Below are 13,575 nucleotides of genomic sequence, written 5' to 3'. Positions count from 1 at the left end.
GTCTTCAGTTATGGCAGTCAACTATAAAAAGGGACAACCTCAAGGTTCCTGGAATTCTCACAATGAGGCTAGACCCTTATGCCTTGATCTTGAGTGTACCCACTGTGGAGAGAAGGGACACACAAAACAGAAGTGTTATGAAGTCATTGGGTATCCGGAATGGTGGGATTTTACAAAGCGACCTAGGAAAAACATATCTGCGAAGAAGGATTCTGCTATAATTCCTCCATCAGTGAATGTTGCCCAGTCAGGTATGAAAATTAAAGGTAGTGTTTTATCTGTAAATTCTTTGAATAATACTTGGTTAATTGATACTGCTGCATCAGATCACATGGTAAATGACACTAGCATATTATCATCCATTATACCTTCAACCCAAACCTCTATATACACAGCTAATGGTGGTTCCTCTCCTGTAATTGGGGAAGGTTCCACTGACATATCTGAAAATCTGACATTAAACTCTGTCCTCATTGTTCCCGCGCTAGAGTATAATATCCTATCAGTCAGTAGGATCACTGCTGCACTTGCATGTACTGTGACGTTTTGGCCTCAATTCTGTATTTTTCAGGACATAGTGACGCGGCAGGTTCTTGGTTGTGGTGTTAGAAAGGGCAATCTCTACTATTTGGACCTGTCTAGTAGTGGAGAGCAGAGGATTCATCAGGTGAATAAAGTTGGGGGAATTGAAGAAGCAAAAGCTAATGTTTGGTTATGGCATCGGCGATTGGGTCATCTCTCCTTCAGATATCTTCAGAAATTAAATTCATCGTTATTTTCGAAGTATAGTGTTTCAGAATTTAAGTGTGATATTTGTGAACTTGCTAAAAGTCACCGTATTACATATTCTCCAAGTTTCAATAAAAGTTCAGAACCTTTTAGTATTATTCACTCTGATGTATGGGGTCCTGCACGTATTCCTTCTTTGTCCGGAGCTCGTTACTTTGTGACTTTTATCGATGAGTGTACTCGTATGACGTGGGTATCGCTACTCACTCATAAAAGTGAAGTCTTTGAAGTATTTAAAATATTTTTTCAGATGGTTTTGACCCAATTCCAAAGGAGGATACAAGTGTATCAATCTGATAACGGAGGAGAATTTACTAGTAATGACATGGCGAAGTTCCTGATAAATAATGGCATTCGACATCAAACTTCTAACGCTTATACCCCACAACAAAATGGGTTAGCTGAACGAATGAATAGACAACTGTTAGAAGTTGTTCGTGCGTCTCTTTTCGGAATGAATATGCCATTAAATTATTGGGGAGAGGCGTTAAAATCTGCTGCCTATGTGATAAACCGCACACCATCTAGGGTCATTGAATTTCAGACCCCTTTCAAAAAACTCCATGACCTTATCACCATCCCTGCAATGCCAAACCTAGAACCACGTGTTTTTGGGTGTGTTGTCTTTGTTCATATACCTAAACACCAACGAGGAAAATTAGATCATTGTGCTCGAAAGTGTGTGTTTCTTGGATATGCTGATTTTCAAAAGGGTTATCGTTGTTATGACCCTGAGGAGGGGAAAGTATATATCTCATTAGATGTTTCGTTTCGAGAATTAGATGCATATTTTATGGGATCTTCCCTTCAGGGGGAGAAACAAAATGATAGTGAAGGAAACTTCCCCATTATTGGGGATATATTTCAGGAACTAGAGGATTTGACAAGTAATTTCAATAGGCCTAGTAATCTAGGTGATGATGGAAAGGGGAGTGAACCAGATCAGATTACAGGGGGGGATCAGGGTAGTGAAGATGAATTTAATGAGAATGGAGAGGATCAGACAACAGGGGGAGATCAAGCTGAAATAGTAGAAGTTGCCTGTGACTCCAACTTTCTAACACCATCTACCGAAGACATGCCTCCGAATGTCGAACCTCAGGTATTATTTGATCCTATCACTGTTAATGATGTTGAACCTAGACGTTCAGAAAGATCTACTAAAGGTATTCCAAAATTTACTTATAAACCAGATATTAATTCTAAAGCCAAATACCCAATTTCTGATTATGTGTCCACCAATAGGTTGTCTAAGTCATTTACATGCACCATGAATCAATTATCCTCTGTATCTATTTCTAGTAATTTGCAGGAAGCATTATCAGATCCACGATGGAAGAAAGCTATGAATGAAGAGATGAATGCATTACAGAAGAATTCCACTTGGGAACTTGTTGATAAACCCCACGGATATCGTATTGTTGGGTGTCGTTGGATCTTTACAGTAAAGACGAATCCAGATGGAAGTGTTGACAGGTACAAAGCCAGACTTGTTGCCAAAGGGTATACCCAGACGTATGGTGTGGATTATGAAAAGACCTTCGCCCCGGTGGCAAAGATAAACACTATTCGTGTACTCATTTCTCTTGCAGCCAATCAAGGTTGGCCATTACAACAGTTTGACGTGAAGAATGCATTTCTCAATGGAGACTTAGAAGAAGAAGTATACATGGAGTTACCACCTGGAGTCACGAATTATGAAGTAGGAAAAGTATGCAAATTAAAGAAGGCATTGTACGGGTTTAAACAGTCACCACGAGCTTGGTTTGGACGATTTACAAAGAGCATGAAGGCATTTGGATATAAACAAAGTAATTCTGATCATACTTTGTTTATAAAACAAAAGTTAGGCAAACTTACTGCTCTTATTGTTTATGTTGATGATATGGTTGTTACTGGAAATGACTCAGTGGAAATGGAGGCTCTGAAAAACTATTTGTCGCAGGAATTTGAGATGAAGGATTTGGGGCAGTTAAAATACTTCTTAGGCATTGAAGTTGCAAGATCAAGTCAAGGTATTTTCATGTCCCAACGAAAGTATATATTAGATCTTCTTATTGAAACTGGGATGCTTGATTGCAAACCGGTAGATACACCGATTGAAGCAAATCATCACTTGGGAATATTTTCAGATCAAGTTCCATGTGACAAAGGAAGGTACCAACGCTTAGTGGGGAGACTAATTTACCTTTCTCATACTAGACCGGATATTGCATATTCCATTAGCGTCGTGAGTCAATTCATGCATAATCCAAGTGAAGAACATATGAAGGCAGTCTTTCGAATACTAAGGTACTTGAAGAAATCTCCGGGAAAAGGTCTCTTATTCCGGAAAGGTGGTGATATGGAAGTAATGGGATACACCGATGCAGATTGGGCAGGAGATATAACAGACAGGAGGTCAACCTCTGGGTATTTTACGTTTGTATGTGGGAATATGGTAACATTTAGAGCTAAGAAGCAAAAAGTTGTTGCTAAATCAAGTGCAGAATCTGAGTTATGGGGTGTGGCTCAAGGGGTGTGTGAATTACTATGGATACGAAATATATTGAAGGATCTTGGATTTAAGCTTGTGAAAGCAATGGATCTGCACTGTGACAATAAAGCGGCAATTATGATTGCACATAATCCAATTCAACATGACCGTATGAAACATGTTGAAGTGGATCGGTTCTTTATCAGAGAAAATATTGACAAAGGGTTCATATGTCTTCCATTCGTAAAATCAGAAGATCAACTTGCAGATATTCTTACAAAAGGAGTTTGCGGACGAATATTTAACAAAGCGATTGACAAGTTGGGCATGATTGACATCTATGCTCCATCTTGAGGGGGAGTGTTGAATATGGGATATATTCTCTCAATATATCATATATACATAATATAGAATATATTCTCTCAATATGGGATATATATTGAATATATTGATATATATGATATATGAGATATTGTTGAATATAGGATATATTCTCTCAATATAGCATATATACATAATATAGAATATATTCTCTTAATATGGGATATATATTGAATATATGATATATATGATATATTGGATATATGGGATATACCACAGTTACACCACCTTCCACCACCACCTTCCACCACCACCTTCCACCACCTTCGACTATTCGTCTTATCAGACAGTACGAAGGGTGTGAGTTCACCAACAGTACATATGTAGAAGTGAGCACCGGCTGTGTTGAGACGAATAGTCGAAGGACTAGTACTTAAAATCGAACCACCGATTGGGATAGACTTAGTGTTGCAAGCATCATAAGCAGCGTTTGAAACTTCAGCAACAGTGTGGACTCCTGGAAAGTTGAATAGTAGAGTGTCTCCGACGACAAAGTTCTTGGAGGAAGCCCAAGTAGAATAATAATCAGATGTAGAAGGGATAGTCCATCCCAAGTCTTCTCCAACTGTATGTGTAGTACCACTACTCTGCCCAACTACGAATTGTAACACGAATGCTACAACGAGTAAATACCCAAACGGAATACTACTTATACGATTAGCCATCTCTCTCTTCTTCCCTTGAAGAATCTCTCTTTCTTTATCTGGCTCTTGAATCTCTCTTTCTCTCCGTACAAGTGAATGGATGGATGATTATTGAACAGGAGCGTTTGCTATTTATAGAGTCCTGTTAGTTATCCAGAAGACCGACTTGAATTTAGGAAGCCCAAACAGAATAGGAACCCTTTTCCTAACGAGTCTCGGACCATCTCTTTCTATGGGGTCTTTTGTTGACTTTAAAAACTGAATAGGAATCCTAAAGAAATAAACTAATTATCATCTATGGAAACTTCTATAGGCCACTCCCTACAAATAAATTTGGCACGAGATATTTTAGGGACCTAGAGATGAGATTGGAGAACATATACACTCTTAGATTGCTGTTTGACAATTTATACTCTTAGGTCATGTTTGACGCCCGAGAATAGCGTGGGAATGGAATGTGATTCCTGGTAATCACATTCCAGATCATTGTTTGGCTTGCGGGAATGGTGTGGGCTCGGGAATGTGATTCCCTAAAAAAGGTGTAATAGCAAACCCAGCGGGGAGGTGAGGTTGTGATTCCCATTCCCCTAGAATCACATATATAATATTTATTGACAAATATATCCTTAACAAAATATTGAATTACCAATTTTATTTTTTTGTAGGATCTGGTATTAATAAGTACTATTTATGTTTATGAACAAAATTTAATTTTTGATAAATTTCTATTTAGGTTTACGAACAAAATTTATTTTAGATAAATTTTTATTAAGACATTTATTTATTTTCTTTAAATTCTAACCCTTTGATGTATCGTGTTATTATTTTAATTTTTGAGTCTATAGACCAAAAATAGGGTCCTAATAGGAGATTTAATCCTCTATAATCCTAAAAAGGATTTGAAAACCTAAATAATAATATTAATAGATATCCGGTCCTTTTAGTGTCATCTAGAGAGATTACACAAATCCATATAATACTTATTATATATGCAATACCTATATTAACCTTCGTTTAATATCTAATCGTGATTTTCCTTCTAAACCGTATTAGATTCTCTCCATATTTATCTCAACTTTCTCTCTCCAATCACGTTCTTTATGTAACTAACAACTCTCTCTCTATAATTCCGTAACCGAAATCAAGTAACTTTCCCATTATCTCTCTAAAAATGAAATCATCATTAAACCTTCATTAAACTCTCGCCCAGCTGTAAAAAACTCCATTGATTAGTATTCAATCAAGAGCCATCATCACAAACTCCATTGTCATTTAGGGTTTTTACTGATTATCTCTTTATTCTAGCCACAACTATTCAGGTTTAAAATCTTATGTACATTTGCTTATAGTTTAACGATTCATATTGAAGATTGCATAAATATCAAATGATCGTCTTTTCCATTCATCATTTAATATGAATCTGTATTGCTGTAATTTTCCATAACTAAAGTGTTATTTCATGTATTTGATATCTCTGTTTCATTTTTATTGAATCCATGTAATCTAGATCTGATGGTTTCATTCAAATATTTAGATTTTTCACATCTTTGATTATCTTCAGATCAAATTGAACTGATAGTACAGATAATGTTTGGTATTAGATTTCAGTTATTTAATCTCAGATCTGTATGGAAAACACTTGGTCTGTAGTATACATTATGTATAATTTATGTTACATTATCTATACTTTTTAATAATATGGTGTTGTAATTAACATGTACATATATAAAATTCATTACAAAGTACGCATACTTTCTTACATAGTGGTCTATAAAATGTTGTAATAGGTATAAATTACAGTTTTACATGCTACAAAGTATGCGTACTTTATTTACAACATTTTGATATTCTCATACATACAGAACAAAGTACGTAATTTGTTCTTTACAGTTTGAATTGTTTACGTATCTTAACAATTTGTCTGTTTTACAATATCAATAATTATGTTTTACAGAACAGATGGAGATTCAAGCAGATTCATCATTACAAAGCAAGAAGACGATATTAAAATCTGATGGTTGGGATAAAATGTTTACTGAACCTGGTCAATTATTTCACGGGGGTGCTAAAGCCTTTCGATTTGCTCTTCGTCAATATAGTATAAATACTGGTCATGATTTTAAATTTATTAAAAATGATTCGAAGCGGGTAACTGCTGTATGTCCTGTTGAAGATTGCAAATGGAGAGTACATGGATGTGCGCCATTGAAATGCGAATCCATGTTTATTTTGAAAGACATGGAAATGAAACATGTCTGTGAAGATTTCATTAAGAAGACCAAGAAACCCAAACTAAACAGTTCATTTGTTGGGAAACTTATTTTAGATGATGTTACAAGAAGCTCGGATCGTTCGACAGCAAGTCTGAAAAAAGACTTCTTGAAAGATTACGCTGTCCAACTTCCATATTACTACACTTATGAGGGGAAGAAAGTAGCAATGAATGAAGCATTTGGTCAAGAAGGAGACTCATATGCAAAACTTAGATGGTATGCTGATGCCTTTTCACGTACCAACCCAAACAGCATAGTACAACTTGAAGTTGACGATGTGTCTCGGAGATTTAAAAGAATTTTCATTGCACCACATGCTTGTATAGCTGGCTTTCAATATTGTCGACCAGTTTTATATGTAGATGGTACATTTTGCAAGACTCGTTTTAACGGTTGCATACTGGCTGCTGTGGCTAAAGACGGTAACAATGGTAATTTCTGAACATTCTAGAATTCATCCAAATTAATCTATAAAAGTATCTCATTTTTCAACATCATTTTTCAGCATTTTATGTACATTATCTTACATGTACAATAAAGTATGCATAATTGTACATAATACTGTTATACTTTATTAAGGCTTCATACTTTAAAGTATGAACATTATTTTAAATTTATCATACAATATGAAAATTTTACATAAGTATGCTTGATGAATATTTAAATTTTCATACTTTCACTAAAATATTTACAAATTACAGGTCTATTTCCGTTAGCATATTCTGTTGTTGATGTTGAGAATGACCAAAATTGGGACTGGTTTCTAAGGCATTTGCGCAATGCTCTGAATATGGAAAAGACGTATATCTTTATTTCAGACCGTCACAATGGTATAATCAACGGTGTCAAGAACATTTTCCCGACAGCACACCATTCCTTCTGTGTATGGCATCTAAGGAACAATCTGAATTTAAGATTGGCAAATGGAGCTAGAAAATCAAAATTCTTCCAAACATTAATTTTCAAGGCTGCTAGAGCTCTCCCCGAATCTGAATATCACGCAACTATTAATCAGATGATACAAATGGGTGGTTCAAAAGTTGCAGCATTTTTTAATTCCTTAGACCCTGCCTCTTGGGCAGATGCTTTCTTTCCCGGTATAAGGTACGATCAGATAAATTTGTGTATTCATTTCATTAACTATATTGATAATTTTCGTTGAAATTATATATTATATCATATACAGTTTTGACTTTGTGTTACAAATAACATGTACTTTACACCGCATTTTGATAATGTACTGTAAATTATGTATTCTTTTTGTTAAAAAATTTCGATTTAGAAATAAATATTTAAAATTTATATACGTTTTATTTGATACAGATACACGGCGATATCATCTCAACTCTCAGAATCCTTTAACAATCAGATTCGACATGCTCGTGCACTACCAATTACAGCAATGTTGGAGGCAATTCGTATTCATATAATGAACAAAATGAACACAGCACGCGAATTGTCTAAAAAATGGACGACATTCTTGTGTCCAACCATCACTGATCTGTTGAAAGCAAAATATGATAGTGCGGCAACTTGGAATATTGCACAGGCAGCCCCATTCATATTCGAGGTTTACTCAGAACCTTCTCATTGTGTTAATCTTCTACAAATTTCTTGCACTTGTAGAAGATGGCAAGTTGATGGTGTTCCTTGTGAGCACGCAATGTTGTGCATTAAAAGCTTGTCTGACGACCAACAAGATTGTTTTTACGATCCTATATGGACAACTGAGTCTTATGTGAAGACTTACCAGGATCATATCATGCCTATATCCAATGTTGATGAACCAAGAAATTTTGATGAAGCTACCAAAATTCTCCCACCGTTGATTCGTCGTAGACCAGGTCGTCCAAGAACAGTACGGATAGAGAGCTCGGGAAATATGCCAAGAAAATTAAGGATATGTGGTAGGTGTAAGCAACCTTCTTACCACAATCGGAAAACATGTAGGGCAAACATTTGATGTATTCACATATGTTACATTACAACTTCTGTTTCAAATAAATAAAATTTTTAGAAGATTTTTGAATTATACGTGTTGTTACACTATCCTATTTTTATTCTCTATTGAAAGGTTGAACTTTAGCGGTTGTGGTATGAACGTTGCTTAACATATGTGAATATTGATAAACAACACCAAATACTTCTAATACTGTATATCGTAATATTATAGATTCTTTCGTATTATATCGGAATTCTTTTTCAACAATAGCAAATACTTTTTTAAGAAAGTAAATGTTTTGCAGAATTAATTTCATACTTTCATGTAAATTTCATATATATCATGTTGTTCATCCATATTTGTTGAAAAAAGTTTAGGAACAAACTTGATAAATTTAAGAAACATTTTCAAAAAATATGAAAATTTTAATTAAAGATTAAATTTGACATCCAAATATTTTTTAATTCAAACAGCCAAATATAATTCATTACAAATACTTTCAAATCGAAAGAATAAAACCTTACATAAATTCAAACTAGAATAAAGTTTTTTTCCACACATCTCTTGTTTCATACAATAGCTCGTACGTCACTTCCGCTCTTTTACGCTGAGCTAATTCAATCCAATCCTCAGAAAGGTATTCATCTGGTACTCCCCATTTGTAATGTTTCATGAAGACTAATTCCATATGGAGCATAACAAATAGTCCATAATCCGCACTGTCAATCATTGATATTACATTTATTATGAAAACACCAAATAATTTATAAACTATCAAATTATCTGTATGTACTATTGTAATCACAAAAGTAAAAAATATTATGTACTTACTTTTCTCCTTGTTGATGATCATACGGCGTCTTCGAAACCTTACATTTTTTCTTAAATTCAGGACTCACATATTTAGTTTTGTGAAGCACATCTAATATGTATTGTCCATACCTTGCAGCATTTTCTTCACATTGTTTACGGAGCTTTGTGTCAAAGTATAACGAGTTGTAATGGGTCCAAGACTGATCAAAGTCATCAAATACTAACAAAGTCCAATGAATACCCCTACTAACATCTGTAATCATCGAATGACACATTGGAGCCAAAATATAATCTATAACCCCTCTTTCAGCCTCATTTATTAACCTATCTGATAGGTGGGGGTCTATGTTTGACTGAGATGACTTGCAATTTACCATTGTCTGTCAAATAAAAACATCATTATGTAAGTTTCATTATAAACACTTTTTAGTAAAGTATGTATAATTTTTTGTAAAACAATACTTATGTTCAGTAAAAAAATGCATAATTTACTTTCTAAACAAGAAACATACAGTAAACTATACATACTTTACATTACATTTTAATAAAGATAAAAACTTACCCATAATTCAGAAGCGAGAACGAACACTTGTCCAGCCCCATTTAAAACTTTGGAAGATAGATGCTTTGACCACCAATTTATAAGCTGAGCATCGGTTTCACAGTTCATCATAAGCCAATTCACCTCTCTTCCTCTAACATCACTTGTCAGATTTGATTCCCATACAATTGTTCTGCATGTTAATTGTTGTTAGTTTAATAAAATGAATTTATAGCAAATATTTATATTATATTAGACATAACAGAATATGTTTGTTACAATCATCATAATGTAACACAAACAACAAAACATTTCATAACATAGACAACAGCTAAATATTAAACTTTTAATTCATTACTTCATCTTCACTCCTTGGTTAAACTCCTCCAGCAGACCCTTCTCATTATCTTTCACTTTCTTCCAAACTTTGCTCTTCTTCCAGTTACTAAGTGGTTCATCATCATCAATTGAAATTCCCTTCCCCTTTTTATCCAATTCTTCAACATTGACTACCTCCTTTTTCGCAATTTCCTTCTTTTTTTCTTTCTCGGCCTTTTCTTTTGGCTCGGCCTTTTCAGTTTGTTTCCTTGTTCTGGGAGCTTGTTTGATTCTCTTAATAAGAGAATTCTGTTTTGGTGTTTCACCCCGATCAACTGTTATGTCCGATCCACCCTTAACAGCTTTTGATTTTGTTCTCTTCTTCTTTACTGATGTTGGAGTAGTCTGGACAAAGTCATCATTTATGAGTCTTTCTGTTTCAGCATTCTCTTGATAGGTTTGAGCAACTTGAACAACGTCGGTGAAGTCGGGTGCATTTGTGAAATCTATTCCCAAATCAAAATTGGGAGTTGAACTATATTGCTTCTCTTCCTCATTAGGCACCAACACAATGGCCGTGCATGGCACGTTTCCATCATCATCTGACAACAACAATCATGTAAAAAAAATGGATTCATAACAAAATTGACAAATAAATAATATATCATTTATTATGTGATAATAATATTTTATATAAAGTATGCATACTTTACCACAAATTATAATTGAAAACAGTAAAAGTATGAATAAATACTGACCTTCCTGTTGTTGTTCTTCAACATTTTCATCTTCCTGTACTTTATCATCATGTTCTACTCCATCAGACATCTCATCATTGACATTATCTTTCTCCCCAACATTATCTACCTCCTCATTCTGGTCCCCATTATCTTGACCCATTCCTTCATTATGATAATCATCCATCAATGATTCCTCCCTCTTTTCAGACTTTAGAAGTAACTTCAATTGTATTACTTCATTTCTCAAACTTTCAAGTTCCTCATCATTTTTCTTTAATTCTTCTCTTTGTTTACTTACTTCTCTACTTAGGGCTTCCATCATCTCCATGTTATTCAACTCTTCATCAAAAGGTATCTCCACAACTACCTTTTCTGTAAACTTCAACATTTCTTTCTCTTCTTCACTCACATCATCCACAACATCCTCATAAACCTGCATGTAAAGAGTTACATAAATCATAGGGTGCTCTGTAGATGCATTCGTATAATTTATCATAAATTATATGTAATTTATGATAAATTACATATACTGGAAAAAGAAATACAATATATTTATAGAGAATTTAAACTTTCATTAATAAAAGTTCACATAAAAAGTTGATTTTACCTCCTCAGGTTCAAGTCCAGCTAAATCTTTTTCCATTCCATTCTTGAATCCATCAACAGACCACCTCAAGAACCTTGGGGTTCTTGTTTCATTCAGTGCATTCTTCGCATACAGATTAGTATGCATGCACACCCAGAACTAAAGAAAAAAAAAAAGAAATCAAAATTACGCATACTTTATAAGAAAGAATATGCTATTTAAATAACAAATTAATTCAAAAAAGAATACTCACAGGCAACAGTAACAAGCAACCAGATGCTTTGGTGGGGTCTTCTGAATGTTTGTCGATCGTTTCCATCATATATGAATGTATGGCTCTTGGCCATGACACCCTGTTGATTGCTCTTCTAGACTGGATGTTCTTATAAATACTAGGCAATACAGTGAAACCAGCCAAAGTAGCAAATAGGAAGCTCGCCGAAAACATCATAATTAGAAGTTGAACAAATTCTATTGCTGGTTCACTGTTCCTCACGCATTTCTGAAGTGCATTCCCAACAACAGCACTTGAGAGACCCATATTTTTGTTTCTTGATGCTTCAAGTGTTTCCTTGAAGTATTTGTTCAAGAACGCACACTTCAAAGGATCTAGATCATTTTTCTTAGGGAATGCATCATATTCAGAACCCTCCATGGGCATTCCCAACAACAAAGATACATCTTCAGGTTTGAATTCTAACTCTTTACCCCCAATAACAAATTTCTTTGTCGATTTTTTATATCGACAAAGAACATCCAAAATGGCAATTGTAGGACGACTCGTATAATTCTCCCTTAATATTGTACCTTCTGCCATAGCATCAAACAATTGACTGAAAGGAGTTTTGCTAATCTCCTCCTTCATTTCTTCAGTCATATAGGAACGTATGCTATTGATTAACTCTATTGGTTTGCTGAGTGTGTATCTGAATAGTGCCGATGTTTTTTGCACCGGTATTAATTTCTGTTCCCCTACTATATCAACCCACTTACTAGAGCTTCCTTTGTCCTTCAACTTCAAACTTTTAGAACTACCACCAGCCTGCAAATATGACAAAAAAACACAATTGTAAACTATCAGCCATTAATCATGTAAAGTACGCATACTTTACCTAACATGATGGGAAATTTTTTAGGCAGAATGAATATTTTTAAGGTATATCACAAATTTGTACATACAACAAGGCATAAACTGTTAAAAGATCAATACATATATGTATGTTAATCATAATTTATCAATTTTTCTTCAAAATATCAATAAATTATAACAAATTCCAAATACATTACCTCAGATACTGATGTTTCTTTTGTTTTCGATTTCTTCTTAACAACTACTTCTTCGACAGTGGCCTTTCTTTTCATAGGACTCCTTCTTAATGTGCTTGTTTCTTCGGTAACATTCGTTTTAGATTTACCTTTAGGTGCCATATTCCACCTTTTGCTGCAATGAAAAGGACATCTCATTAAACCCTAAACCAAGATCAAATATTTCATTAAACCATAAATAAAAAATATTGTTTAATTTTCCATAAATTATATGTTTTTTATAACACAAAGTTATCATATTATGAAACAGAAATAAAAGTTTAAAAAGAATATTTAGGTTTTTCAAGTAAAACTAAAGATTTTAATGTCGATTTGTTATTTGAAAACATCTAAAGATCTATTATTCATGGGACAAAAACGAGTTTGTACCCCTTTTTTTAAATAAGAACGAACGAAAAAACCCTAAATCTGTTTGAATCTCCTTTAAACCGAAAAGAAACTTCATATCTACAGAGAAATCTTTACCAAAATCAACAAATCCTCTTCAATATGAAGTTAAACTGACATGCAACAACTATTTATAACGATTTAAACTGAAAGAACCTCACGTTTCGATTTCAATCGATTTCATAACGAAAAGGGGTTTATGAACCAGCTTACCTTTTCACCTGAAGAGATTCTTCAATGTAAAAGATGAATGGAGAAGATGAAAGGATGCAAACTTTCTGGGTTTCTTGATCTATTTAGGGTTTATCGTCGCGATCTTCAGAAGATTTTGGATGAAAATAGAAATCGGGTAGGTTTAG

General features: G+C 34.2%; 1 protein-coding gene across 1 annotated transcript; it reads left to right on the top strand.

The window, feature by feature from the left end:
- The first annotated feature begins 6,249 nt into the window (after nt 1-6,249).
- Nucleotides 6,250-8,649, top strand: LOC147550547 (uncharacterized). Its single transcript, XM_086668466.1, has 5 exons — nt 6,250-6,388; nt 6,554-6,994; nt 7,265-7,667; nt 7,887-8,340; nt 8,638-8,649. The coding sequence occupies exons 1-5, from the start codon at nt 6,250-6,252 to the stop codon at nt 8,647-8,649; spliced, it is 1,449 nt and encodes a 482-aa protein (XP_086524592.1).
- Nucleotides 8,650-13,575: the final 4,926 nt, after the last annotated feature.

Source organism: Eschscholzia californica, unplaced genomic scaffold (assembly GCF_041429995.1).
Source record: "Eschscholzia californica isolate CP2 unplaced genomic scaffold, dmEscCali1.0.p SCAF_3, whole genome shotgun sequence".
Classification (NCBI taxonomy): Eukaryota; Viridiplantae; Streptophyta; class Magnoliopsida; order Ranunculales; family Papaveraceae; genus Eschscholzia; species Eschscholzia californica.
Note: the sequence above shows the minus strand (reverse complement) of the source record. Positions and strands in the feature narration are given on the sequence as shown.